The sequence below is a fragment of the Choloepus didactylus genome, chromosome 9 (genome assembly GCF_015220235.1).
Source record: "Choloepus didactylus isolate mChoDid1 chromosome 9, mChoDid1.pri, whole genome shotgun sequence".
Taxonomy (NCBI): domain Eukaryota; kingdom Metazoa; phylum Chordata; class Mammalia; order Pilosa; family Megalonychidae; genus Choloepus; species Choloepus didactylus.
The window spans coordinates 80,525,000-80,551,910 of NC_051315.1; the positions used below are offsets into that span (position 1 = coordinate 80,525,000).

Here is a 26,911-nt window from a genome sequence, read left to right on the forward strand (position 1 = left end):
ATTTTCAAATTAATAACTATATATCTTAAAACATTAGTATTTCAGGTATTTTAAAATACTAGTGTGTGGCTTAAAAGGCAGCAAACTAGGCTCTCTGCTCCTCCCCACTTGACAGACAGCCACATCTTTTCATGAAGTGCTGCCACATCCCTGAGACATGATGGTGAAGGTTGAAATAAATGGATTTGGCTGTGTTAACTCTGGCAAAGTGCAGGTTGTTGCCATCAATGATACCTTCACTGACCTCAACTACATGGTCTACATGTTCCAGTATGATTCTATCCATGGCAAGTTCAAAGGCCCTGTCAAAGCTGAAACAGAAAGCTTGTCATCAATGAGAATCCCATCACTATCTTCCAGGAGGGAGATCCTGCCAACGTCAAACGGGGTGATGCTGGTGCTAAAAATGTTGCGGAGACCACGGGTGTCTATATAACCCTAGAGAAGGCTAGAGCTCACTTGAAGAGTGGTGCCAAGACTCATCATCTCTGCCCCTTTGGCCAATGCCCCCATGTTTGTGATGGGCATGAACCATGAGAAGTAGTCAACTCCCTCAAGAACATCAGCAATGCTTCCTGCACCACCAACTGCCTGGCCCCCCTGGCCAAGGTCATCCATGGGCATCGTGGAGGAACTCATGACCACACTGCACGCCATCACTGCCACCCAGAAGACTGGATGGTCCCTTCAGGAAAATGTGGCGTGAGGGCCATGGGGCTGCCCAGAACATTATCCCTGCATCTACTGGCACTGACATGGCAGTGGGCAAGGTCATCCTAGAGCTGAATGGGAAGCTCACTGGCATAGCCTTCTGTATCCCCACTTCCAATGTGTCTATCATGGACCTGACCTGCCTTCTGGAGGAAGTGGCCAAGAAGGTGGTGAAGCAAGGGCATCCTGGACTACAATGAGGACTTAGGTTGTCTCATGCAACTTTAACTGACACCCACTCTTCCACTTTTGATGCTGGGCGGGGAGGGGGGAGGCATTGCCCTCAAGCCCATTTCCTGATATGACAATGAATTTGGCTACAGCACAGGGTGGTGGACTTTATGGTCCAGATGGCCTCCAAGGCGTAAGAGCCCCTTGGTCCACCAGCCCCAGCAACAGCACGAGAGGAAGAGAGGTAGTCAGCTGCTGGGGAGTCCTAGCCCCAATTTGATCCCTCAACACTAAAAATTGTCCATCCTCGACAGCTTCCACCCCAGATTCTCTGAAGAAGGGGAGGGACTCAGAGAGCTCTACCTTGTTATATACCATCAATAAAGTACAATGTTTGCAGCAAAAAAAAAAAAGAAAGGCAGCACATTTCAATAAGAACTTAAATGTAGTGGTTAAGGGTATATATATCTCTCTAGGGCCTTCTCAGAGTTTTCAAACTTGCATACAACAAACACCTATGGCCTTGTTTGCTGATGAATGAAATCACCAAAATAATCTTGCAATGCATTCTAGGGAAGAGGTCTTGAATATGAGAGGGACAGGATAAAACTGTATTTTGCAGACAGAGATTTTTTTAAAGAGGTTATTGCAAAAGTATTTGTATAAGGTGATTACATCTAACAACTGGGTAACAGTGGGAACTGGCATTAGATCTGCTAGTTCTATACACAGAAATGCTCATCTCCTGTAGGAGCATTGAATGAATATTTATTTAATAATTAAAATAGGTACTCTGTCAGGCAATGAGGGGGATATAAGAGAAACCATCTTATTTCAATGCATCCATATTGCGATACCATTTTCCTTTATTATTCAAAGCTACTTTTTCTTTTCTATTCCTTATCTCTGTTAACGGCATCAACAACCTCCTAATCAACTGAGTTTCAAAGTTCATCTTTGCCTCCTTTTTCTTTCCCTCACTTTCCACATTTAATTAAGTTTATCACCATTCCCACTGCCACTACCAAGTTCAAAAAGTCCTCATTATCTCAATCTATGAAACAGCCTTCTAATTGCCGTTCCCCAGCTACATTCTCTGATTCTTGGAGTCCATCCAATACTGAGGTGCTAAAGAATACTCTAGAGCATTAGGTTGACCTCGTTAACTATCCAGCACAAAATCATTTACTTCCTTGGAATTTTGGAAGACTTCAAGACTAAATTCTCTCCCTTTCAATTATTTCTTTCTTCTCCCTTTTTGCCTACCTCCCTTCCTTTCTGTGCCTCTTTTTTAACTTTTATCTTCCAGGAATTATGCTAAGCACTAGGGACAAGAGATGAATAAGACCATGGCTTTATTCTCAAAAAATTAAAGGCAAGCATATATTCTCATCTTACTATCATTTTTATACAGGATGAAGAGTGGATGATTAGGAAGCAAAGGTAATAAAGAAGCAGGGAAGTCATTTAATTTTAAGACTGTAGCAAAAGTCCAGGCAGGACACAATAGGGCTTGAACTAAGTTGGTGGACAGGGAGAGGCAAGTTTCCAAAAAATTTTGGGAGACAGATTTACTGTGACTGGCTGATTGATTTGGACTTGGAGTGGTGAGGGAGAAGTCAAGAATGACCTTCAGGTTTCTGGCTTGGAGGAAGGGACTCCCTCCCATAGTAATACTCTATTGCACTTTCCACGCTGTTTTACAATTATCTGTTTACCTTTTGTCTTCTTCAGTTATTTATAGTATTATTAAAGTACTATTGTTATGTAATAACTAGCTTTTATTATTAAGTCCTTGCTAATTGTCAAGCAGTGAGTTAATGCTTTAAAAAGATTCACATTTAATTTCATAACAATACTAAGAGCTAGTTGCCGTTATTATCCCTGTTTCAAAGACAAGGCAAAGAAAATTGTACAAGTTCTCTAAGTTAATAAGTGGCTGAACCAGCATATAAACCTACACTCCTGACCACTTTATACAGTGAACTGCTCAGAGGCAAGGATCTTACTCATCATTGCACCCACAGTGCCTCAAAGTGTTCAATAATGCTGAGCTGTGCTGTGTGGATGGTACCATTGGAGCCTATTTGCCCAGTATTCCCCTCAAGGGACCTATGCACTAACTAAACTGAATGTTTGTCCAATACTTTCTTATCTCGTTGACTTTGCTGATGATGTTGTCACTCAGGCTACAATATTCTTCCCCTCTCCATTCGTTAAAGGCCTAACCATCTTTCAAAGACATCAAGTACCTGTGATGTGTCAGACACTGTGCTGGATACTGGGTATAGTATAGTGAATAAACAGACAGTCCCTGCCACAGTGTAGCTTAGAGTCTATTGGGGAAAGGTTACACATAAGTAACAAATATATAATTACAAATTATGAAAAGGAATATGATGAAAACAAGCAGATATTATAATAAAGGAAAAACAGGGTAGGAATACCTAATTTAGATAGTGCTCAGGGTAGGCCTTTCTGCGCAGTTAACACTTACATGTTCATTTACAGGAAAAGCTGACAAGACCATGGAGCTGAAGCATGGTAATAATATTTATTGTTTGTAACACTTGTTTGATATTCACTTTATGCTGCCTTGCACTGTTAGCTTTCCTTTTACATCTATATGTACATCAGGTCTCAGCGATCAAGTTAAGCTTCTTTAAAAACAAGGACTTCCTAGTAATTCATTGTATTGTATTAAGATCTACTACAGTACCTTTCACAGTATGTTATCATTTGAGTCCTACTCTGCCTCTTCATATAATTTCTAATACTGCTCCCAATTCCCCACATACAATCCTTGAAGGCAGGTGTTATCTTTCCCACTTTACTGATGTGAAAACAGAATCAAAGAGGATAAGAAACTTGCCTCAAATCACAGAGCCAATATTATGTGCCTGATTCAGGATTCAAATCCAGGTATGTGATTCAAAAATACCAGCTTTTTCACTATTCAGATGTTGTAAATTGATGGCTCATAGGCATATTTGATCTGTAGAGTATTTTAATATATTTTGAATTAGCTATTAATTTAAAAAGTCTGGAGATACATTAACAATCTGGATTTTAATTTTCTCTTGAAAATTCTGATTAATAACATAGGGCCTACATTCCTGCATGGTAACAATCAGCTGAAACTGACTAACACTCACCTCCAGATATTTTCTATTTATATCCAGCCCAGTTATTTATGTAATCTGCCTAGAGGACCTCTTGACCTCTGCAAACATCTGAGTTTATAAATCTTGCACCATTCTATGCGTTTATACAACAATGTATTATTACTATTTATTTAAGGACCAAAACAAGTTACGTGTATAAATGTGAAGTTGTTATTTTTTAAATAAGTGATTAACATAGGCTAGAAATTGGGTCATGCTTACCTAGGACTTCAGTTGACACCAAAAAATGTACAGGTGAAGAAAAGAGGAAAAGGCCTTATTGAAGAGAAAGCACCAATAAATACCAGAGTTGGGGAGGAGTTTAATCTCTTTTTGGCAGTAGGATTAGCTAAGGTTGCTAACTATTGTAGAGAGCTTTAAAAGCCAAGTTGAGGGACTTGAGGTTGTCTGATTGTCTGACAGCAGTTATTAGAAACTTTTGCACAAAAAAATAAGAAACATGCTTCTAAAATTTAACTTTTATATCAGTAAATACAAAAGAATTTTCTATTTCATTTTATTTTTATTCCCCAAACAGTGGAAACTACCAAGATAATGTCTACTTACTTTAAATGAACTTCAGTTTGAGAATGTATTGCTTCTCCCAACACATTTCCAGTTTCATCCACCACAGCAGCTGCTGTATCATCACAGCTGGTTTCAATTCCCAAAACTAATTTATGAAGAAATAGTTTTCCAGGATGAAAAGGAAAACTTCTTAAAAATTCATAAATTTTCTTTTTTGATGGCTTGGAAAATACTCCTGCTGTCTTATTCAATATTTGCATATTTAATCTATAGAAAATTCCTGGAAAAGAATTATAGAAACAAACATTATTATTTGGAACTGACAAAAGCTTTCAACAACTACTCTGTTTATAACTAGCCACCCATTCAGTTCAGCAAAATTTTGAAAGCTTGGTTTATTTTTCAATCTATTGTTTTATAAAATTATAGGAAAGTTTGTGAAAGTTAGCAAAACTTTTAAAAAGCTGTAGCATGCCAGTGAACACAAATAATGGTATGAATGAATACAGTGCTCTTAAGAGGGAAATGAAAACAGGGAAGTCAACACAAGAGTTTTTTGGTGTTTTGTTACTAAGTTCTATTACTTTCATTCTGTAATCAAACTTAATTATTCTTTATAAGAGAGTTAAATTACAGTACGATAGGTGCATGGTATAGTCCTCTGAAAGGTGCTATTTAATTTATGATAGGTAAAATTAAGGTAAAATTTGCTTTTAAAAAAAATCAAACAATAAAAGCAAAAGAGAAGAGAGAAATAAAGCCATTTCTTTTCCTGGAAACAAAATTTCATCATTTAGTTAAAAAACAAGGGTGTTCACATAAAGCATACAAATCAAGATTTAGTTGCGTAGTTTATAAACAACAGGGTACTTTGGTAGAAACATTTCTACTAAAACGACTGCAATCTCATACCTACTTTATCCCTTATCTTTCGAATTAAATCTGCATTTTTGTTACAGGTTTATAACAAGTATCTTTCCAGATCCCTTTTTCCAAATAACCCATCACTAAAGCACTCTGGTATTTGCACACTGCTAAGTACCTAATTCCAACCCCCCCAATAAACGTCCTGTAACTTTTCCGGATGTTTAAAAATAGGTCCTTTCCATTCCATAGTAATGGACAAAACTGTTTTCAAACAAGAGCAAATAATATTGGACCTTTTATTGTTCAGCTGGGGTAAAGGGCATCGAGGAATTAGAGATGAGCGACCTATTCGCAGAGGACAACCGCGAATTCCTCATAGGAAACAGATTTGCGATCACCAAATCTGGGTAAGGGAGTACCCTAGACCAGCTAAACAACTTGTGCGAAAATTCTCCTTAGGGCCAAGAAGCCTCGAGAGTGAAGAGAACTTGGCTAGCGCTGGTCTCTGCCCGCTCTAAGGCGAGAGGCTCGGTCTAGAGCCGCTTTTCCAGCCGCACGAAAGCATCAGTGCGGAGAAAGGTCAATAGTTTCACCCACCTTTCTCGTGAACGACTGTAGCTAGTTTTCGTCACCTCTCCCTAGGAAAGACCAGCTGCCCTTTCTCGCGCACAAAAAGGCGCGAACCTGGCGCCCCGGAAGTGATGTAATCAACGCGGTGCGAGCGATGCGCCTTCATATCCGCCTGCTGTTCCTTCAGAGCGCGACGCTCGAACTCGCAGAAAAAGACGAGTGCATTCTTTGTGCCAGTTGATGTGCATGTGCTGATGCGTTTCTCCCAGATTTGTAAGTAACGAGACTTCTACAAGGTTACACAGCTAGTCAGTAGTCCAAAGGAGGCCGAACATAGGTTTGCTTGATTATACAGCACTTTTTTTTTTCCTTTTGACTGAACTTTGAGGGCCACCGTGAGAAAAAAGATGGAGATTTCTCGTCATCTCATTTCAGGGGGACTATCATCAAATCTAAAGGTTGCGGCCTGAGACACCTAACATTTTCGGATTAATAGGATGGAAACTTAGGAACGCACCCTAGGACATCTGCCAGGTTCAGACAGAACGGTAGTGGTTCCTGTGGACGGTCCAAACCGTTACTTACTTCTGCTTCTTTGGGAGTAAAATGTCTGAGGCTGGCTCGTTTATGTAATGGAAAAACAACAAAAAAATTGGGGGTGATGGTGGTGGTGGTGGCTTGTGGTAAATATTCATTTATCTAAAAAAAAATCCTGTTTTTTTAAGGTGTTGTGTGACCCTTGCTTACTAACTGCTGTCGCAACCTTCAGCGTGGTATGTACTCATATTTTTGCACTCCTTTTTTTTTTAACTTTTATTGGTATGTGAACTTGCTACCATTTGTTTGGATGGATTTGTTACTATTTTTTCGTTTCCCCGGTTGGCTGTAAGATTTCAGTAAGCAAGGATCATATAATGCAAGGTCGGACAGGGCTGACAGGACTGTCCCTTGCACTGTGTTTAAGAGTAAGTAGAGCACATGTCCAGAACTCAGAGTTATGGTCCAATGGTAGATACAGGTATGTTCATTCATAATTACCAGAACGTTGTTGAGAGGTTTTTTTTTTTTTGGTTGGGACTTGTTTTTCAAAAATTGTGCTAAAGCTGCTAAAACGCAATGTACCAGAAATGGGTTGGCTCTTATAATGGAGATTTATTAGTTACAAATTTATTGTTGTAAGACCATGAAAACGTCCTAATTAAGGCATCAACAGGACAAAACCTTCGCTGAAGAAAGGCCACTGGCATCTGGAGTTTCTGTCAGGTAGTAAGGCACATGGCCAGAATCTGCTGGTTCTTTGCTTCTGGATTTGTTGCTTTCGAGTTCTGGCTTCAGTGGCTCTTTTAGTTTCTATGGGTCCTTGCTTGCTTCTCCGGGGCTTCTCTCTCTAAGCTCTCTGGGCTTTTTCTGTGTTTTATCCTCATGAAAGGACTCCAGTAAAGGATTAAGACCCACCTTGAATTGGGTGGATCACATCTCAACTGAAATTACCTAATCAAAAGGTCCCACCCACAATAGGTCTGCACCCACAGGAATGGATTAAAAGAACATGGCATTTTCTGGGATACAAAACAGCTTCAAATGAGCACACTGCGTAACAATAATGTCAGTAACAATAAAATGGGACTTGCTATGTGCCAGTGTCTTAGCTTCCTATCTATGAAAATAAATATGATAAAATGAGTTGACTTAACAGGAATTCATTGGCTCACAGTTTCAGAGGCCAGAAGGGTTGCTTCCTCCCAGGGTCGGTATCTTCAGGCTGATTGGCAATCTTTGGTGTTCCTTGGCTTTTCTGTCACATGGCAGTGCAAATGGTGGTGTCTTTTTTCTCTTCTGGGTCTCTTGACTCCCAGCTTCTGGCTGCTCCCTATGGCTTCTTTCTCTGGGACCTTATCTATAAGGTCTCAAGCAATAGGATTAAGGCCCATCCTGATTCAGTTGGGCCACATCTTAACTGAGGTAATCTCCCACAGGAATTAAGGTTAGGAACATGTTTTTCTGGGTTACATTACTCCAAATCACCACAGTCAGGCACTGTTTTAGATTAATTTATTTAATGCTTAGAACATTTTTTAAATAGGTACTGTCTTACTTAACAGATGATGCATCTGAGCCACAGACTTGGGGTGATTTGCAGGCCCAGGTCACACAACCAGTAAGTGCAGAGGTAGGATTAGAAGCCAGGCCATCAGGTTCTGGAGTCTGTTTTCTTAATTGCTAGAAGATAAAAGCTCATTTTCCTCAGAATGTGTTTACCAAAAAGAGGAAAAAAGAAAAATTAAGACCTAAAGATTAAGAAAAATTAGTCATCCTGACTGTATACACTAGGTGAGAGGTCATTTTATATTATACACTGGAATTCAGTCTGAACATAAAACCTTTCAGATCTAGTATTATTTTTTCTTGGAACTCAAATTATGTTCAGTAGGTGTGTCCCAGTGCTCTCCTGGGCTGTCAAGATTTATCCCTGTTGTGTGAGCTACTATCATTGTTAGATTCCTCATCTTGGTACTCTTGGTCAGTGTAAAGTCTGAATGCTGCATTACATGAAATAGCAGAACTTGAGGGCACATTGGGAAGTAATTTTATTCTTTCTTTGAGTATGTGCAAGTAGTAGGAAGAAATGGTACTTACAGCCATCCCACATATTTGGCAAGTGGAAGAGTGTGTGTGTGTATGTGTGTATTTATGGATTCCGTGTTCTTTCTTATACCTGAGGAGAGGGTTAGAGAGTTATTAGGGCCTGTCTGGGCTTGCATATAGATCATATGATTAGAATGCCATTTGTGGGCATTCTCTACAGAATATGACCTAACCATTGTAACTTCAACTTGAGAGTACTAACTGAATCTAAGTTGCATATTTTGTCTCTGACATTGCCTAATTTTCCATTTGTAAACTTTAGAGGAAAATTATATGTAGTATAATCTTATTTTGCAGTACCAGTACTCATTACCTACATATTATTATTACCTTCTAAATTGGATTCTTTTGCATTTATTACATATTTATTGCTTTCTTTCCTTTGTGCTAGGTACTTTATTACTGTTAGGAATAAAGAGATAAGATCTATTCCCTGTCCTTAAAGATCTGAGTCTAGTGGCTGAAGACAAACAGGCAATTACAATACAGCATTATGGAAATACTAATAGAAATTAGGGATAAAAATAAAAACAGAAACCTGAGACATCGCACTACTGTTCTTTTTGACAGTGGGTAAAATGGAAGTTTATCTCCGCTGTTATCTTACCTGCCTACCTACCCTGCCCAGTGCTACTCCAAATTTCCTTTCGGGTTCTTTTACCTAGACCTGTCTTCCCAGTACTGAACACATTTTTCATATCAGCACATATTATCCATGTTATTGCTTTGGGAATTACTCTTATCTGTCCTGTTAAATAGACTACTAAACTACATTGGTCTATACTGGGCTACTGCATTTGTCATCTTCATGACTAGCATGAGTGTATTTTAGGGTCACATTTACTGGGGACATGAAGCTAGGAGAAATACATAGTATGATAATCAGGATTCAGCTTGTGCTAGATAAGCTGAATCAGTAGGCTAAAATCTAAGAAGATAGGGTTTTATAGGGAAAAATAAGAAGTCTTAGATTTTAATAAATCCATTTAGTAAGTTTTGAAAGGGAAGCTGTCATTTATTGGCACTATATGTTTAAGACTTCAGGTGTTGGTGTATGTAAACTGAATCAGTGATACATGGCTGTCAAAATAGCTAAAGTGATACTAGGCTGCATTTAAAAGGAAAAAAAGCATCCAGAACAAGGGAAGTGGTACTGCTCTAATCACACTACATCTTATCTTGTATTTAGCTGTAGTATTACTAGTATTACATAATAATAGAAACACAAAATGGAACTTAGAGCAGAATTACCATGATAGTGGGAGAAACTTGAAACCATGTCATATGGAGATTGGTGAAGACTCTAGTAATGTTTAATTAGCACTGTTGATAAAGTTACATGTAAATACTTGAAGGGTTATCGTGTGGAGTAAGAATCCAATTTTGGGTCATTGTGAAACAAGTTATAGTTTCCATTACAAAAATAGAATGCTTGCCTTTTGAGTTGTTAAGTTCTCTTTGATAGTGTTAGAGCTGATTGGAGGGGTGGTGGACAAGGAAGGTTAGGGTGAAGTAAAGGGGTTGAATTACATGGTCTCTAAGGTTTTTTCCAACTCTTAACATCATATAGCTCTATAAAGCTAAAACACACAGGTATTAATTTGTTATACCCCTTAGGAATCTTCATAGTTTAGTAGGCAATAATATCATAAAGTTTAAAAAATGCATTTCTATGCTGAAAAAAAAAAAAAAAAAAAGAAAGAAAGAAAAAGATGGGGGCACATCAAAAGGATAGAAGAGCCAACTGGAAAGAGCTCCCAATGGCCAAAGCTAGGGGACAATTTGGACAACAAATTATATCATGATGGTATTGGATTATAACCCAAAGAATACAATATCTATGAGTCCATAATAACATAAATGGTTGAATGAATAAATAAATGGAGAGAAGAGAAAAATCTTCCTTAGAGAAGACCCAACTAGCAAATGTAGAAGGAATGAGGAAAACAGAAAATTAGCATTAGAATGCCATAGTAATAATTGCTGCAGGAAAGATCCACTGATGAACATTAAAATTAGTGGCAAAATTTTAAGGGAGAAACTGGTTACTTGCAAAGCCTCAGAGTATCTCCCTTAAAATATTTATTAATTACTATGGTATTCTAACTTATATCCATAGAATGCCTGTCTCCCTTTGAGTGTGGGATTGATTTAGTGACTTGCTTCTAATGAACAGAATGTGGAAGGGAAAAAATATTATCTTTATATCAGAGACATTATCTTAATATATGATCAAGGGTAACACCAGTAATAAGTCATGTTGACATCATGTACCTCTTGATACAATGCAAAAGGCACATCACCTCTGGCATTTTCCCCCCAAATCCTCAATCTCAGTCTATAAGAAAACATCAGAAAAATTGAGGGACATTCTACAAAATATCTGACCACTACTCTTCAAAAGTAAAAGTATGAAGGTCATGAGAGACAAGGGAAGATGGAGAAACTGTTAGATTGGAGAAGACTAAGGGGACATGATGACTACATGTAATGTGATATCCTGTACTGGTTCCTGGAACAGAAAGGAAACATAGGTGTAAAAACTTGGAAATTCAAATAAAGTCAGCTGGCGAACTGTGGTTCATGGGACAATCTAGACCATTGCCTGTTTTTGTAAACAAAGTTTCATTTGAACACAGGCATACCCATTCATTTTTGCGTTGCTTTGGCTGCTTTCATGCTATACTGACAAAGTTGAGTAGTGCGACAGAGACCAAGGGTTCACAAAGCCTTAAATATTTACTATCTGGCACTTTACAGAATATCTGCTGACCCCCGATTTATTTAATAGTATTGTGCCAATGTTAATTGCTTAGTCTTGATAAATATACCACGGTTATGTAAGATGCTGACATTAGAGGAAGCTGGATGAAGGGTATATGGGAATGCTATACTGTCTTTGCAACTCTTATGCAAATATGAAGTTATTTTAAAATAAAAGTTTAAAAACCCATTTCTAATGTTTTATGAATCAGTGACAAGCTAGTAGGGGGTATTTTAGGGCAGTAGAAGAATCATCTTTTATGTTAATAGAAATTTTCTGTGTATGAATACCACTACCCATGCCAAAAACTGCTGTTATTTGGGTCAGGTACTTGGTGATCGATATAGTTTTGATTATGTAAGTTCTTCTATTTGTTTACTATGCTCAATTTTATTCTAGGTATTTTTACTCTAAAATCCATATAAGTAGGAATTATAAAAATGTTTGCTCCTGGACAAACTGATTTATTTTTGAAATATCTTAAAGATCATGGCTGCTTATTAATGAATAGGATTTGACCTATGAGCAATTCCTAATGAATTATCAAACTCTTATTCTCCTATATATTTATTTCTTCAGTTTCTTGAAGCATAAAATAAAAGACAACTTTAAAGCTATACATATTTGAAATTTGAGGTAACTATCTTGTAAATGAAGAAAAGGCAGTTGCATTGTTTTCCTTGCAAGTATCTGGTCTGGTTTAATCTTTACCCAGAAGAATGTCACTGTTATAGTCTCAGCTTTATTTGGGTTTTCTATAAGGATAAAGGTATGGTAGTTGGTCAACAGTCTTGTATTACTCTGAGAGTAAAAAAGAAAAAAAATGTGGGTTAAAAAAAGGCATCCTTTTGCCTCAAGCAGTGAGTTGTTTCATTAATTCAGCCATTTGAATACCCAGGATAAAACAAAATATTCTATTTTGACTTGCCTGTTAGTGAAAAAAGTTAGGTTTTCAAAATGGGAAGAAAATTAGGAGGGAAAATTTATTTTGTCATTATACATTTATTATATATTTATTATCTTCAACTCTTACAGTGGCTGCTGTATTTGTAATTTTACAAACAGCAGGGACTAAATTATTATAAACAAATGATAACCAGAATTACAAACATTTATTAATATGAACTATTTTAAGTGTCACAGCAACCGTAAAAGGCAAGTAGTTTTACTGCTCTTATTTTATAGATAAGAAAACCAAAGCTTAGAGCAATTAGTTTGCCCAAGGTTACACAACCAATAGGTAGTGGAGTTGGAATTTTAAATTTAGGTCTGCTTTCCACAAATGCTGATGCTTTATCTAAAGGGTTTGAAGACAAAGAAATATAAAATTTTCTGAAAAAATGCAACACTTAATCTACTAAAGGAATAAATGTTTTATTTGGCAGATTGATTCACCTTGTTAACAGTAACACTTACATTACTATCATTACCTTTAAATTAGCAATATTTAACCTTATAACTCAGGATGGAGACGCTGAAATACATCAAGTGTAGATCAAAATAGTTCATCTTAAACTGTTAATGTTAATTATACAGAGAAAATGTTCAATTTATAGATTGTTCTGAATTGGATATCTTTCAAACTAACAACTGGTTTTAAAATTTTCATCATTTAGTTTCAAATGTAAATTATCAGAATATGTACCCATATTCCAGAATTTCATGGATGACACTTTAAAGTGTTTTTTAAGGCAAAGTGGTAACTAATACCACTGACTCCGGTTTTGACTGTTACCAGTGGACAAGGTTTTGAAAGAATAGTAAAGACCAAATGCAGAATCAAGGAAACACTGAAGCCAGTGGGTTAGGGAAAAACAAAGGGAACACTTTTCATCTGTGACAGGTACATAAGACTTAGGTATTTTTGAGTTTATGCCTGCTTAGAAATTGCCAGTATGTCTTCTAACTTGAAATTGGGAGCAATTATAGTATGGCAATTGATTTTCTTCCAATAGCCATTATAGATTTTGTTTAAAAAAAAAAGTTTTTTTATATTTTTATATTAAACTTTACAAATTTGTGAAATTTGCAATAATTTCTATATTTAACATAACCATTCACCTAGGTGCTAAGGCCAAAAACTAGGAGTTATTTTAATTTTCTCACCCCCAAACCACAATCAATACATCAGCATCTTATGGGTTGTACATGCAAAGGATATCTCAAATCTGACTGCTACTTACTTCGTCTGCTATTTCTCTAGTCCAAGCTACCATTGTTTCTTGCCTGCAGTAGCTTCTTAACTTCTTCCTGTTTCCTATTCCCTTACAGTTTACTCTCAAAAGTAGCCAGTGATCTTAAAACAAAGATCAGATCCCATTATTCTCCTTTGTAAAACTCTCCAATGGCTGTCATGCTTAGAATAAAATCCACTCTTTACTTCGGTCTGTAAAACCCTAAATGATCTGGGCCCCACCTATTCCTCTGACCTCGTATTTGCTACCATTCTTCTCTTCTTTGATTATCCTTTCTAGCCCCACTGACTGTCCTGTTCTTCTTTAAACACATCACACTCATTCCTGCCTCAGAACCTTAATATTTGTCATTTCCTTTACTGGTAATGCTATTTCCCCAGATCTTTGAATTGCTTGCTCCCTTTTGTCAGGTCTGTGTTCTCATGTTATGTTCTCAGATAGGATCTTCAGGGATGACCTTTCTAAATAGCTCCCCTACTATTCAGCTTTTTCCCCAAAGCACTTACCACTACATAAAATAATTGTACTTTTTTTTAATCGTTTATTATCTGTCTTTAAACTAGAACATAAGCAAATACGGAGGTGGGGGGTTAGTCTGTCTTATGTATATACCATATTCATTTGCAACACCTAAACAATACCTAGCACAGAGTGGGCACTCAAATATCTAAACATTGGAGGGCAAAAAGTAGGGAAAATAGGAGAAGAAAGCATATATCAGAGCAGTTTTCTGTCTCTGAAATATGTACAAAAAATGTAAGCCTTTTCAGATAATTAAGCTTTAAAATGAAGAAAGACAAAGGAATGTTTTTGGCTAACTTAATATAAGTGTAATTTTGATGTCTGAACTTGGAGAGTTTCTGAAATCTTATACCAAGGAAAATTTTTATTAAAGCATAGATGATCAGTTATTAATACATGAGAAAAGACAAACATACAAAGGCATTTATCATACATCTGATTTCTAAACTCAATACTTTTGAAATACAAAACAACGATCATTACCCCGAAAAGTCAATTTATTGAAACAAATTGATTTCTAGGTTGGTCTGTAACTCTTCAGTCAATTTTATTTACAGATGTTAGTGAGATTTTCAGTTTCATCCCATACCAGAATTTTGTTATTTGGCACACTCACTTCTCAAAGTAGAATATGGTTATTTCTTGCAAATAAAGTCAGCAACTATAAGAAATTTCTCCAAGTCACAAGAATTTCAATATGGTTGCTCCTTTGGAAAAAGTTACCATTTTGAGCTATCTGCACCAAAATCCATGTAAGTTATTGAAAGGCAAAAATATTAATGGGGGCCAAAAGACTGGAATAGAGAGCAGGAGGACTAAGAAAAAACGATGTTATATTTTACTGCAAGCCTGGTACTACTGCTAAGAATGTTTTGCCAGAACACAGGTTGACTATATAGCTGTCTATGTTGTATTTCCTTTTCTAAAGAATTGCCATTCTTTAACAATTACATTGCTCAACCAAATAAGCAGAGAACTTTAAATTATCATGTACTTTAACTGCCTAAAATAAATTATTTTAATTGGTTTAGCAGCCTTTTATCTGGAAAAGCAGCAAAACCTAGGTTGTTTCAAAATTAAAAGACTGACTCAGACGCTGCTTATCTCTATCACCAGTCATGAAGGTGGATCTTCATGAACTCAGTAACTTAATAAATATAAAAATGACCTCATCTGTCAACACATAATGTTGAACCAGCAAAACCAAAAAAAAAAAACCACACTTACAAAATAAGGAATTGACTTGTAAAAAACAAGAGGGTAGAAATACGTAAGGTAATAAAAACCATCTATAGTAAACTTTTAAATAGATGATCCTGGTTTACATGTAAGTCGGTGTAAACCTGACTACGACTGAATGATTGAAAATTTTCTTCTCCTAACATAATGCCCATCCATTATAAACTAAGCTAGTCCTAGTTTCTTAGAAACTTACTTCCTTGGATTAATTTACTATACCCTTGCTCTAGAGCCATTTAACCTTTGAGCTGGGCCTGCCCAGCCTGCCTGTAAAGCCTCTCTCAGAAATACACCAGATGGATTAAACACTTAGAGGCATCTTCTAGTAAAAATCTGCACTTCAAAACAACCTATGAAGAACTAGCAATTGGCCCTCCAATGCAAATTCCTCTCATTTCATATTATCGCAATAATAGTGCAGTACGCTAACTACTCCCTCCTTACAGGAAACTCAGTAGCTATAAAAGTTTTGTTCAGTTTCAACACATTTCAATACTTATTAATTCCAAAGATCCGAACACCATGTAGTTGTGGCATTTTGGGAATTAGTACACTCAGCAGAGAAGCTGTGTTTAGGATGAAGTGAGTTGGATCATACTTCGTATAGAAACTTGCCAGAAAATATCTGTAGAAATAAAAAGTTAAGAATACATATAACATCTAAAAATGAAATTACTTGGTATTAAATAATAAAAGGTAGCAAAAAGGCCACTGAAACATAAATACTCAAAAGAAGAACCTTTTTTGAGCACTAAAACGAGGAGATGTTTCAGTTTGGGGGCCAAAATTAATTTGATTTGGCATTTAAAAATTTGTTGCATGGAGTTATATGTGCACATTTTGCATTTCTGCAATTATGTTACACACATTTAATAGAACACATTGCTATTTAGCATTCTTTAAAGCAGAAGACTTTAAAACTAGGGTTCATATACCTCCTGAAATTTCAGGTGCAGTTTTGTATTTATGTGTATATTTCTAAAGAGAAGCACCGATGATATTCTCAGAGGCTTTTTGGACTCACCAAAAAGTTAAGAATCAACTGCTCTTAAGCTTTGAAAAATGGGGTTTTAATGCATTAGTACAATTCAGTATCTTTGAGAGAAAACAAATACTTGGTTGCCCTTTTGATGTCCTCATTTCCATACTATAGCTGAATAGGTCAGTAACCAGTTTAAATGGAAACTTGAAAGACACTGTTGTATAATTCAAGCTATTTTTCTGTAACTGAACAGATGTATGTTTTCAAAGATATCCAACATCTGAGAATTTGTTTTAACAAGCCTAAGCCACCTTTAAGACCATAAATCACCAAATCAGGATGTCTGGTCTAGTTTTATCCAAGTGTACATCAGACTACAGATACATCATCTGGCTACTAAAAGAATATACTAATAATAGATAAGATGTGAAGAATAAAACATATCTTACTTGATCACAACTAAGAAGTTAGTTTCCCTATGGGTAATTTACCTTTAAAGTAAATAGGCGAGTATTCTAATAGCCTTTCTTCTAACTACCTTCATTAGTTTCTCATAAGGAGAAATGAATATCTTGGTTAGAAAAGAACAGCTCTTTCCAAGTATGACTAAAAACCTAACAGCCAGAGACCTGTATACATTTTCAGAATCATCTAGGTTGAGAAATACTACAATCTTACAACCATTTCACTAACTACAGAGACAGAAAACTCTTAGAGAATAAACCATATTCCTTAATCGTCACTTTAAATCCTTTCTTCCTGCTTTCATATCCTTGAAGACTATTTTTATATTTCCTTCACTGAAAAAAAAAGGATACAATTTGCAGTTAGTAAGCTCATTTGATATCCTATCATTACTAGTTTAATCTATAATCTGATGGGTTGGAAATAATAATTCTTGGAATGGATTCACCTTGTCATACTTCAGCATATGTCCCTTTTTGTCTTTTAATGAACACTGTGTGTGTAGATTATATGAAAATTATTTGACTATTTAAAAAAAAACCTAGAAAGCCCCTCAAGGGATGCAAAACCCAAGTGGGAATCAGTTTGGTAGCCAAGAGATATACTGGAAACAAACCTGTATTAGAAGCCAGAAGTTTAAGGTTTCATCTGGCTCTTGTCTCCAACTAGTTTCGAGATCTTGAGCAAGGTAATGCATTTGAGTCTGTTTCTTTATCTAAAAATCTGGGATAACACTGCACATCTCACCTACCTCACAAATGATGATCAAATAAGAAAATGTGAAAGCACTCTGAAAAGTATCAATGCTATAAGGATGGCTTTAATGCAGTTTCTTCAATTAAGTAAGGAATTTAATCACAGAATGTTTGAAATCATACCTGTGGGTCAAAAATATATTTTTAGAAATATAGAGGTTGTACATAGATAATGTTAGTTGATCTTTTTTGTACTAGCTCTATTCGAATATTCAGTATATGCCAGATTTTACATTCTTACAATGTAATCCTTAACATTTTATAGATGAAAAAACTGGGGCTTTCAAGAAAATGGCCAAAAGTCATATAGATAGAAATTTAAGACTGTCTGATTAACCATTATTCTTGTTATAGCATGTTATCTCTGTTAAACCTGATTGTTTTTCTTTTGAGGTTAACTTTACATAAGGCCAAGCCAATTAACATTTTAAAAAATTCTCTCAAAGTGCTATAATGTACAAGGAAAAAGATGCCTACCACTCTGAGATCAGTTTATTCCTTCTATTTGAAAATGCCTTTCTTTATTTCACTTAAATATCTGTCTAAAATCTACCCTTCCATAAGTCCCAGCTTAAGGGATTCCAACACTTCTAAGAAGTCTTTCAAGCTACTTCAGACAGTTACTCTACCATGAATACATTATTATATATAAGCTATGGGGTATACAGTGTTTGATTAAGATATATGTGATATATATTATGTGTCAGCCACTGTACTGAGTGTGGAATTCAAAGGAATCTAAGCATTTGTAAGCTCTTTAAAGGAATAAAATGTTTATAATAAAAGAGAATAATACAGTGGTATAAATGAGGTTTATATAACCACTATGAGAGTTCAAAGCAGGGCATTATCACTGAAAGTTGGATGCTAAGGAAAAGACCTCACTGAGGAGGAAAAACTTAAATCTTGAATGAAGATTTATCTTCATTCTATCACCAGTCATGAAGGTGGATCTTCATGATCCACCTAGTGATCCATTAGTGGGCACAAATAAATTAAGGGGAAGGCATTTTAGATAGGAGAAATAATTTGAAGAAAGGCAAAGAAACAGGACCACATATGAAGTATTCAAGAAATGCTGCTCAGAAGAGCTTGACCAAGTGAGAATTGATCGGGGATAAAATATTCATGTAAAGGGAAAATAAGGGAGAAGCCATTTTGTGGAACACCCTGAAAATCAGGTAAGAGGAAGAAATTAAATCCCAGGTACCGGGTTGGATGCTTCATAGATAAATACTGTCTCATTTACTTCTTACAGCATCAGCACTGAATTAGGTATCATTAACTTGATTTTTAAATATAAGCAAACCAAGCTGGCTAAGTAATGGATCTTAGGATTCAATCCTGGTCTATCCCACATTGAGAGCCTAACATCTCTTTTCTCTGAACCACAGTGTTTGCCAAGGAGTTTGAACATCCAATTGGAGGCAGCTGGTCAATCAAATTCCTCTGAAATCATCCAAATCATTGTTTAGGAAGATTATTGATAATGCAATACAGAATAAGACTATGTGTTTAGTTTTCTTATAAACAACTTCATGATGGGAACTGGAATATATTTGACTTGTAAATCACAGAATGTCTAGGCATACTGATGAGCATGTACTATTGTCTCCATATGCATTGACTGAAGTGAAAACTGGTTTATTACCAACTTGTTAAAAATTTTGCCTGTATTTTATACTCTATCTGATATAACTACTTGATAGGGCTTAGCTTTTCAATATAAAATTCTACTGTTACTAATTCTATTGGTAAAAGGATATCTTACTCTATCGAGTCCTCCTCATAGGTAAAATTTATGCCACTTACAGAATTATTGGTGAAATTGTGAAAAACTTCCGTGAAGATGTAAACTGTACTCCATAGTCCAGTTGTTCCCAATGAGTTAGGAGCCTTGCTTTACCTTGGTCAGGGGTTTCAAAAGGTGTTCCTTTCACTGCATGGAAAAAGACATACATCCCCTGGAAAACAAGTGGATATATAATCAACATCAAATGCAAAATTAGTCTGTTATAAGCATTTAGATAGTCTACATCTGCGGCTAGGGGCCTCTCCAAACTTCTCCTGGCAGGACTTTTTAGACTGCATTATTGTGGTCTATTTGTTTCTAATACCTAATAAGTTTTAAGTTCCTTGGGGGCAGGATCTGATTATCTTTTTCACCCATGTATCAGTGTCAAAGCAAGTGCTAAACAAATAGTTTAATTATAGTTAGAAAAAAAAAGATAATTCTAGGTTACATGTGATAGATTGTGATTTAACTTAACAGCTCAAGTTTTAAGCTTTCATATTACAGTGAAAGGCTGTGGCCAATTTCTTTATGGTAAAAATAGAAGCCTTCAGGGATATATAAATACTATTTGGTATACTTTTGGTATAAAAGGTCCACCAAAACCTGTTTACATCTTTTCATTTTAAGTGGGGAAAAAAAAAAAAAACAACCCACAAACAAAAAGTAACACTAGGGTAGCTTTACATCATCACATTTAGATTCTCTCACATTTTTCCATTTATAAGATTGCCTTTATTCCAATGCGTAGTAAAGTTTACTTCAGTGTCATAGTAAAATAGTAAGAAATACAAATTGATAACAAAATAACAAAATAAATAAAATCTCTGCATCAGGGAAAACTTATTTTGAAAATATTTTAATATTAGGACAGCCGCTGCTTCAATAATTCTCTTCTAAAGCAACAAAGAAGGTTGGGGTAATAGGTACAATGTTTAACTCAATTCACTTTTGAAATCACCATTGTGTCTCTATAGTGTTTCTTTTGAAGTAGGTTTTTAGAATAAAAAACATTACCTAAAGCCTTCTGTCAGATGATATGTTTACACATCTAATTTTGTGGTTAATTAGAGAAAAAAAAGTACACTAGATTTGGTTTCCTTGAGGTTATCATGCCCATTTAGATAGATAAGACGTGTTTCATTTCAGGATCACTGTTTGAAGCACTGTTAACAGAATAAAGCCTAAATATTATGAAACAATTTTTCCCTCTAGTTGCCATGATGTGATGTCATTTTTTCATACCTGAACTTGTAATAAACATATGGAAAAAATAGAAAAAATTAGTAGAGTAGGAATTTTATAATAGTATACTAGGTTGACACCCTTTTTTTCAATTAGCCTACCTCCTAGTTATTTCATTAGGCAATTCAAAAGTTGTTTAGCTGTCATAACACTTGTGCTATGGAGGAATAGTCATGTTCAATTGAATTTAATAAGTGGCTTATATATACCCCGCACATGCATGCACATATGAAACTGAACTGGCTCCAGCCTTTAAAAAAGTTCAGTCTTCTAAAGGAGGGTAAGGAAATAAAAAGACATACACAAACAACTAGAATGTAGCACAGAAATTGCTATCAAAGGTACCATCAGAGCACTCGGGAAATGCAGAGGAGGGAAAGGTTGCTTGTTGCTAAGGCAAAAGCCTTCATGCCATCTTGACAATTACTTCATTCTTGAAGGTCCAGTTCAAATGACAACTCCTTAGTGAAACTCCCTTCATTAGTAATAATCTCCTGCTTATGTGCTGGCATATAATTTTATTGAAAATACTTTTATTATAGTGCAATATATTGTGTTAGAGTTGTTTGCATAATGTTTGTTTTCCCATTAGCTGGAATACTTCAGGAACAAGAGCTGGTACACAGCAAGCATTAAATATGTTGTAAAATAACATTAAGCCAAGGAGTGTAAGCACTAGGAAACCATTTTTACATGGACTGTAAAGGGGACTATGAAACAGAAATTTCATGCTTTCAAATTCAGAGAAGTATGTGATCCAAAAAAGGTTAAGAAACTCTACTCTAGACCACGTTAGAATCCGTCCATGAGGAGAAAAATCCTTGCTATTTCCTTCATACCACACGCCACTTACCAGTGTTTGCATATATTATTCAAATAGATTATTTAATATATCCTTTTTAGTGATAAGAATAAAATCTTATCTGATCATGTATCTCCTACCCTAATGTTTATTTTTGACAGTTTTTATATAGAAATTCTAGTGATGACTTATGCCCACATCAAAATAATTAGAAAAAGTAGAAGCCTTTAATAAATATTTATTGACTCAAGATGAAGAGAATTCGCATTCATTTAAAAGTTGGCATAAAAATTTGTGAAAGATTTATATCTCTAAGAGTGAACTGTAGCAATGAAAAAAATCATTGTAGGTTTCTACTGTATGGTTCAGAAAGGCAAATACAGTATTTCTTCAAACCAGGTGTAACAATTGGGTCTATTTTCACATATTGACAAGCATTCAGTATGTATTTCACATTTTTAATTGGTTTAATTTAGGCTACCTTCAAAAGGAACTTAAATTTGGAGTCATGTAATTGCTACATCTATGGCTAGTTAGGTTTTTAGTGTGGTGAACTAATAAGTCATAAGTTTGCTTCCCCACATAGTGTCAATTACCTAGCCTTTGTTCATGGCCATATACTGTACTTCCATCTTGGCCACAAAATTGAAAACATGAGGCGAAGTAGGGGAGATGGCTTCTAAAATACATTTAACTCACGTGCCATTAGAGAACAGAAAACTGAGTGACAATAAAGACTATTCAGCGAACATTTAAATAGGCTTTTAGATATATAGAAATTAAAAGATGAAAGAGATAAATTCCTAATTATAACACTAGGATAAACACATGTTAAAAAGAATGCAGCAGGGGAGTTGAGTAGCTTTGAGTAGCTTCCTGGGGAGGTGATACCAGAGTAGAGTTTTGCTGGACAAATAGGAATCAACCAGAGCAGGAAGGAGGAAGTATTAAAATAGCGGAAGAAGCCTAAGCCAAAGCTAGAAAGAGAGAGCAAGATGATGTTCATTATCATTAGAGCATAGTGTGTGTTTGGAGATGGTTGAGATAAGGATGAGTTCCTTTTTGCCTCTGTAGTATTATCAACTGGTCTAGTATACCACATAAGAAATTGGGATTTTACCATGAAGGCAGTGGGGATTGATTGAAGGATTTAGACAGCTGACTTGAGCAGAAATGCATTTTTAAAATATCACTCTGCCAAGTTGTAATGGGGAGGGTAGAGGAGGAGGGTAGTAAGAGACTGATTTATTGGAGTAATCCACCTGAGAAAAAACTGATAGTATGAATTACTGCAATGCCAGTGGGGATCAAGTTGAGAGACAGTAAAACAAGAGAACAGTAGATACGGGAGTATAAAGGAGAGGTGGGAGTTACTCCAAGACTAGGTTGACCAAATTTCCTAGTTTGCATGGGACAGTTCTGATTTACAATTATTCTCCTCATGTAGTTATTAATAGAGTTTCCATTTACTCTCAAACAGTCTCAGTTTGGATGATGCATCATTTTGTTCTTTTACTTCTACATTCAGCTCTCTGGCTTGGCTGATTAGGCAGACTAGTGTTGTTAGATGAGATTAAGAACAAAGTCAGGGGGACATATTAGGGGTGATAACTGATAAATCAGGAACAGGATGAGTTCAATTTCTACTTTTTAGGTTTAAGGTACAAGGGTGCTCTGGTAATATAAATATAGATATCATGATTCCACAGGTAGCAACTAAAAATATAGATGAAGTAATCTAGGTAGACTATATAGCATGAGAAGAAATGAAAAGAATTTTGAGAACAGCAACATTTAAGAGAGGAGAAGAGAAGGAAGACTCTGTAAAAAGAAATAGAGAAGGTCAGATATATATATAGGTATGGGAAAGAACAATCCAAAGAGGAAAAACAAAAACAAAACAAAACAAAGGGGAAATATATCAAGGAGAAAGTTTCAATAAAAGGGACATGATAAGTGTCAAATATTTCAGAAAAGTTACTATTTGAAAACAAGTAGTTTTGTCCTACCAAAGACTATCAATAAGGACTAAATGGACATTCACTTATTTTCTACTCCTCTGGTCAACTTCAAGTATGCTCCAGAGGATATACAATAATATTAATCTGAAAAATTCTATTTCTCCTACATTTTCCTATTTTGATGCTTCCAGTTCCTCATTCTTTGGATATTTTTAAGCAAATATACAGTAAATTTGGATTCAATTAAAATTCTCAATTAGCTGATCTCTCCCCTTCCAATCTACTTTAATAGGCTGTTAAAGGCAAGAAAAGTCACTATCAAGGATTGTTTTAAAAAACAGGCAGTTTCCAGGGCTACATAATATAATTGATAGAGTAAGTCCAACATCTGATACTTTGTAGCGCTACCATATAACACAGAGAATACTACTTAACATGAGGCTGAGGAACCATAAGATCCTGAATCACGTTTGATTATGCTCAAAATTTCTACTGAAATAGGAAAGTATACAATCTAGAAATACTTAATAAGGGTTGGCACTAAAAATTTTTCATTAGACTCTAATTACCAGAAAACTTAATTACATCTTCAGGAACATTCTGGTTTCTCAACATATAGCAGCCTGAATTACAGTGTCCTGTAATTTTTGCTAAAATAACCAGATCTAGAAAAACAATGGGGAAAAGTTTTTTTACTTAGAAATAGGGCCCCATGTTGAAATATAGTGTAATAGAAAAAAAAAATTACTATCCTAGATGAGAATTCTTCAAAATTAAGCCACATATACTAAAGACTGTATACTTAAATGGGTGAATTTTATGGAATGTGAATAATATCTCAATAAAGCTGTTAAAAAAAACCAAGTCATGTGTTTTTCTTCTTCATAACATAAGACCTTAAGCTTTCATGTGTTCAGTATAAAGTGGAACTCTTACCAGATTATGTATAATATTTGTTAAGGTCCAAGCAACAGAAACACTGAAGAAGGGCATGCTGAGTAAGACAATATGAAGCAAGCCAACTCCCAATGCATATGTCAGCCACATACCACGGCTGTTCATTACACGGGTATTTGGATTCACCTCACTGTGAGCAACTCCAACATTCATGTTTGCTCTGTAAGGAAGCAATGAAATAAATTAACACTAATATAATTGGTAATCTAAATACCCCTAATTCTGACATGAAAAAAATAGTTTTAGAAGGATTATATTTTTCCCAGTTCTGAAATAGAACACACATGCCTTCCAAAGTAGGCGACTTGCAGATGCTGATGAGGGCAGTTAAGAGTCCTAACATCTAATTTTAATGGGAAGACAAGCAAGATTTATTTTTACGGTTCTCTTTGAAAAAAATAAAAGTTTTCTCGTATGTTGGTTTCACTAAATGAAATAGTGTACAAGAAAACTCAAAGAGAAAAACTACTTTTTCTTACATCTTAATAGCAAAATGAAAAGCCAGGAGCTAAATTTACCAGCAACAGAATTAACTAATATAAAAATGCAAATGTGACCTAGCCAGTCTGTTCTGAATAGCTATTCTTAAGTCTAACGTAACCTTTGTTCCATAAAGAGTGGTCAGAGTTCAAATCAGTCCTTTTTGAATACCGAATCTCAGAGGAACACGCAGTTAACATAATGTGGTGGGGAAAATTTAGATGGTCAAGGGATATCTGTTTCTTAATTTGGTGATACAATTAAGTATTTAAAACAATCAGTGTTTCTTCTGAATATTTTAACTGTAGTCAACTTCCCTAAAACTGTAGGGTTTCTTTTTTTTTCTCGTTTTTCCTTCCCCTTTTATGTTGAAGAGCAGCAGCAAAAGAAAAACTGCTAATCTCTTAGTTGTTTTAACGATGATGCTTACTTGGGTCTAAGAATCCCTTAAAACTCTTGTCGTAGAAACCGACTAGTGAGTTCGGAGGAGGAAAACAGGGCTATATTAAACTTGGAACAGCTCTGATTTAAAAATATATAAACCCTTTGTACAGCAGAGTGAGTTGGCAGAGAGGGGCATTTCTCATAACTCCATCCATCTAGAGTTTCCTGAGTACAATACCCCACTCTCCTCCAAAAGTCTACACAGGACAGGCAGCAAGGCTTATAGGGATGAAACTGAATTACATTAACACAAAGCAAAAGTTTAAAGTTTACATGTGTAAATATATTTTCTTCTCTAAACCTCTATCGTTTATCATACATTAGTTTTAAATCCTTTCAATTATACTTAGAACCTGCCACCACTCAAGACGGTTTTCTCACTTTCTACAGGACGAGAAAAACACTCGGAGGAGGCCTAGAATTTACATCTCAGCCGGAAGGCAAAGCTGAAATGGTACTGACCCTCCCCTCATTCAGAAAACCTTTTCCAGCAGGTTTGCCGCGCCGCCTCAGAACCAGCGAACTGACCTGCCCTCTAGGCTCTGCCCTCGCGAGTGCCTTGGAGAGCTGCGTCTGGCAGTGGTCCCTTTTGGGGAGACCCCGCCTGCCGGACAGTCCCGCGCAGTCTCCCCCGGCAGCTGGGGCCAAAGATCAGCAAAAGACGCAGCTCTTACCGCCGCAGCCTCCCTTTCTAGGAGCTACACATCCCGTTAGGGCCGAGTACGACGACGGTGACTTGGGGAGAAGGCTAGAGAACCACTTGGCACTATGACCACAGACCAGCGAAAAAGGGCGCGCGGACGCAGCTGGAGCCCACTCTTCCCCCTTAGGCTGACCCTGGCCCGTCAGCAGCCCCCTCCCCGACAAAGGCAGCTGCGCTGTTCGTGTACACTCACTCGCCACCCCACTCCTAGCAGTCGGCACAGAGCAGGGCTAGCCGGCGGCGGCGTGTCTTCACAGGCCAGAATCAACACCAGCTGAGCGCAGCGCAGGTTGCGGAAGCCTTAGGAGCCGAATGTGCTGCCCGAGGATTGGCTGCAGGCAACGCCAATCCCGCGTTCCTCGGGGGAAGGCGGGACTAAGGGCCGCCCTCCGGAGATCCGCCCCACGGCGCTCTGTTGTGGGGAGTTGAGGTTTCCAGAGGGCGGGCTTGGCTGTGCTCAGGACGAAACGCGGCCCGGTTGCCTCGAGTGGATGGTAATTTTCCGCCTTGTGGGACGAGAAGGTAGTGTGTAATGGCTAACTGGCGTTGTTTTATTCTCGAAGGTTCAAAGACACCTCCCCTCAACTCGTCGTGGTCGGAGCGCGGGCCCCCGGGCCGCTGTGGGCTCCTCACGACTGGGTGGGAAGCCGAGGACACCGGGCCTGTGGGCGCGCGCACGTGGGAGTGTTCTCTGAGCACGACTGGGCTCTTTAATGGTTTGGTTTGGCGTTTACCAAATCGTGTATAGGCCTTTGCTTCATCGTATTTCACAGATCCATCCAGGTGTAAGAGTTTTTGTTTTCCAAGCAGAAAATTTAACGTATGACAACCGTAACTCAACTTGTCCTGTGAGTGTAGCATTTTATAACATACAAATAGTACAGTTAAATTGCTTTCAGTTAACCACGACTTTTGTTGTTGTCATTCGGTGTTTATACACACTCTGAA

At 36.7% G+C, this 26,911-nt stretch overlaps 3 protein-coding genes and 1 long non-coding RNA gene across 11 annotated transcripts in view; 2 read left to right on the forward strand and 2 right to left on the reverse strand.

The window, feature by feature from the left end:
• OSGEPL1 (O-sialoglycoprotein endopeptidase like 1) overlaps positions 1–6,148 on the reverse strand; it is a 25,408-nt gene extending 19,260 nt beyond the window's left edge. For 2 of the 3 annotated variants that reach the window (XM_037850175.1, XM_037850173.1), the window contains exons 1-2: positions 6,039–6,147; positions 4,614–4,854 (exon numbers count right to left, since the gene is read on the reverse strand). In XM_037850175.1, coding sequence (XP_037706103.1) covers positions 4,614–4,834 — 221 coding nt within the window. In that variant the 5' untranslated portion in view covers positions 4,835–4,854; positions 6,039–6,147. Of the gene's footprint in view, positions 1–4,613; positions 4,855–6,038 lie in introns of all 3 variants that reach the window. The other variant, XM_037850174.1, reaches the window with a different exon arrangement.
• Positions 4,808–26,255, reverse strand: ORMDL1 (ORMDL sphingolipid biosynthesis regulator 1). Of its 6 annotated transcripts, XR_005218900.1 has the most exons (5): positions 26,157–26,255; positions 24,316–24,496; positions 19,392–19,543; positions 17,576–17,702; positions 15,866–16,002 (listed from the first exon to the last, which is right to left on the reverse strand). XR_005218900.1 is itself a non-coding variant. In XM_037850179.1 (4 exons), the coding sequence occupies exons 2-4, from the start codon at positions 24,487–24,489 to the stop codon at positions 4,842–4,844; spliced, it is 339 nt and encodes a 112-aa protein (XP_037706107.1). In that variant the 5' UTR covers positions 24,490–24,496; positions 26,157–26,255; the 3' UTR covers positions 4,808–4,841. The 6 variants fall into 6 exon arrangements, 5 of the variants coding, with proteins under 5 accessions (XP_037706107.1, XP_037706104.1, XP_037706105.1 ...); XM_037850179.1 differs by lacking the exons at positions 15,866–16,002; positions 17,576–17,702 and adding an exon at positions 4,808–4,854; XM_037850176.1 differs by lacking the exon at positions 17,576–17,702 and having other exon boundaries at positions 11,915–16,002; positions 26,157–26,254.
• LOC119544686 lies at positions 6,186–20,057 on the forward strand. Its single transcript, XR_005218901.1, has 3 exons — positions 6,186–6,284; positions 6,737–6,784; positions 18,974–20,057. It is a non-coding gene; the product is annotated as an uncharacterized LOC119544686 (long non-coding RNA).
• The window catches only part of PMS1 (PMS1 homolog 1, mismatch repair system component), a 142,090-nt gene continuing 140,942 nt past the window's right edge, over positions 25,764–26,911 (forward strand). The window contains 1 exon segment of the mRNA XM_037850172.1: positions 25,764–26,485. The gene's annotated coding sequence lies outside the window, so the exon portion shown is untranslated.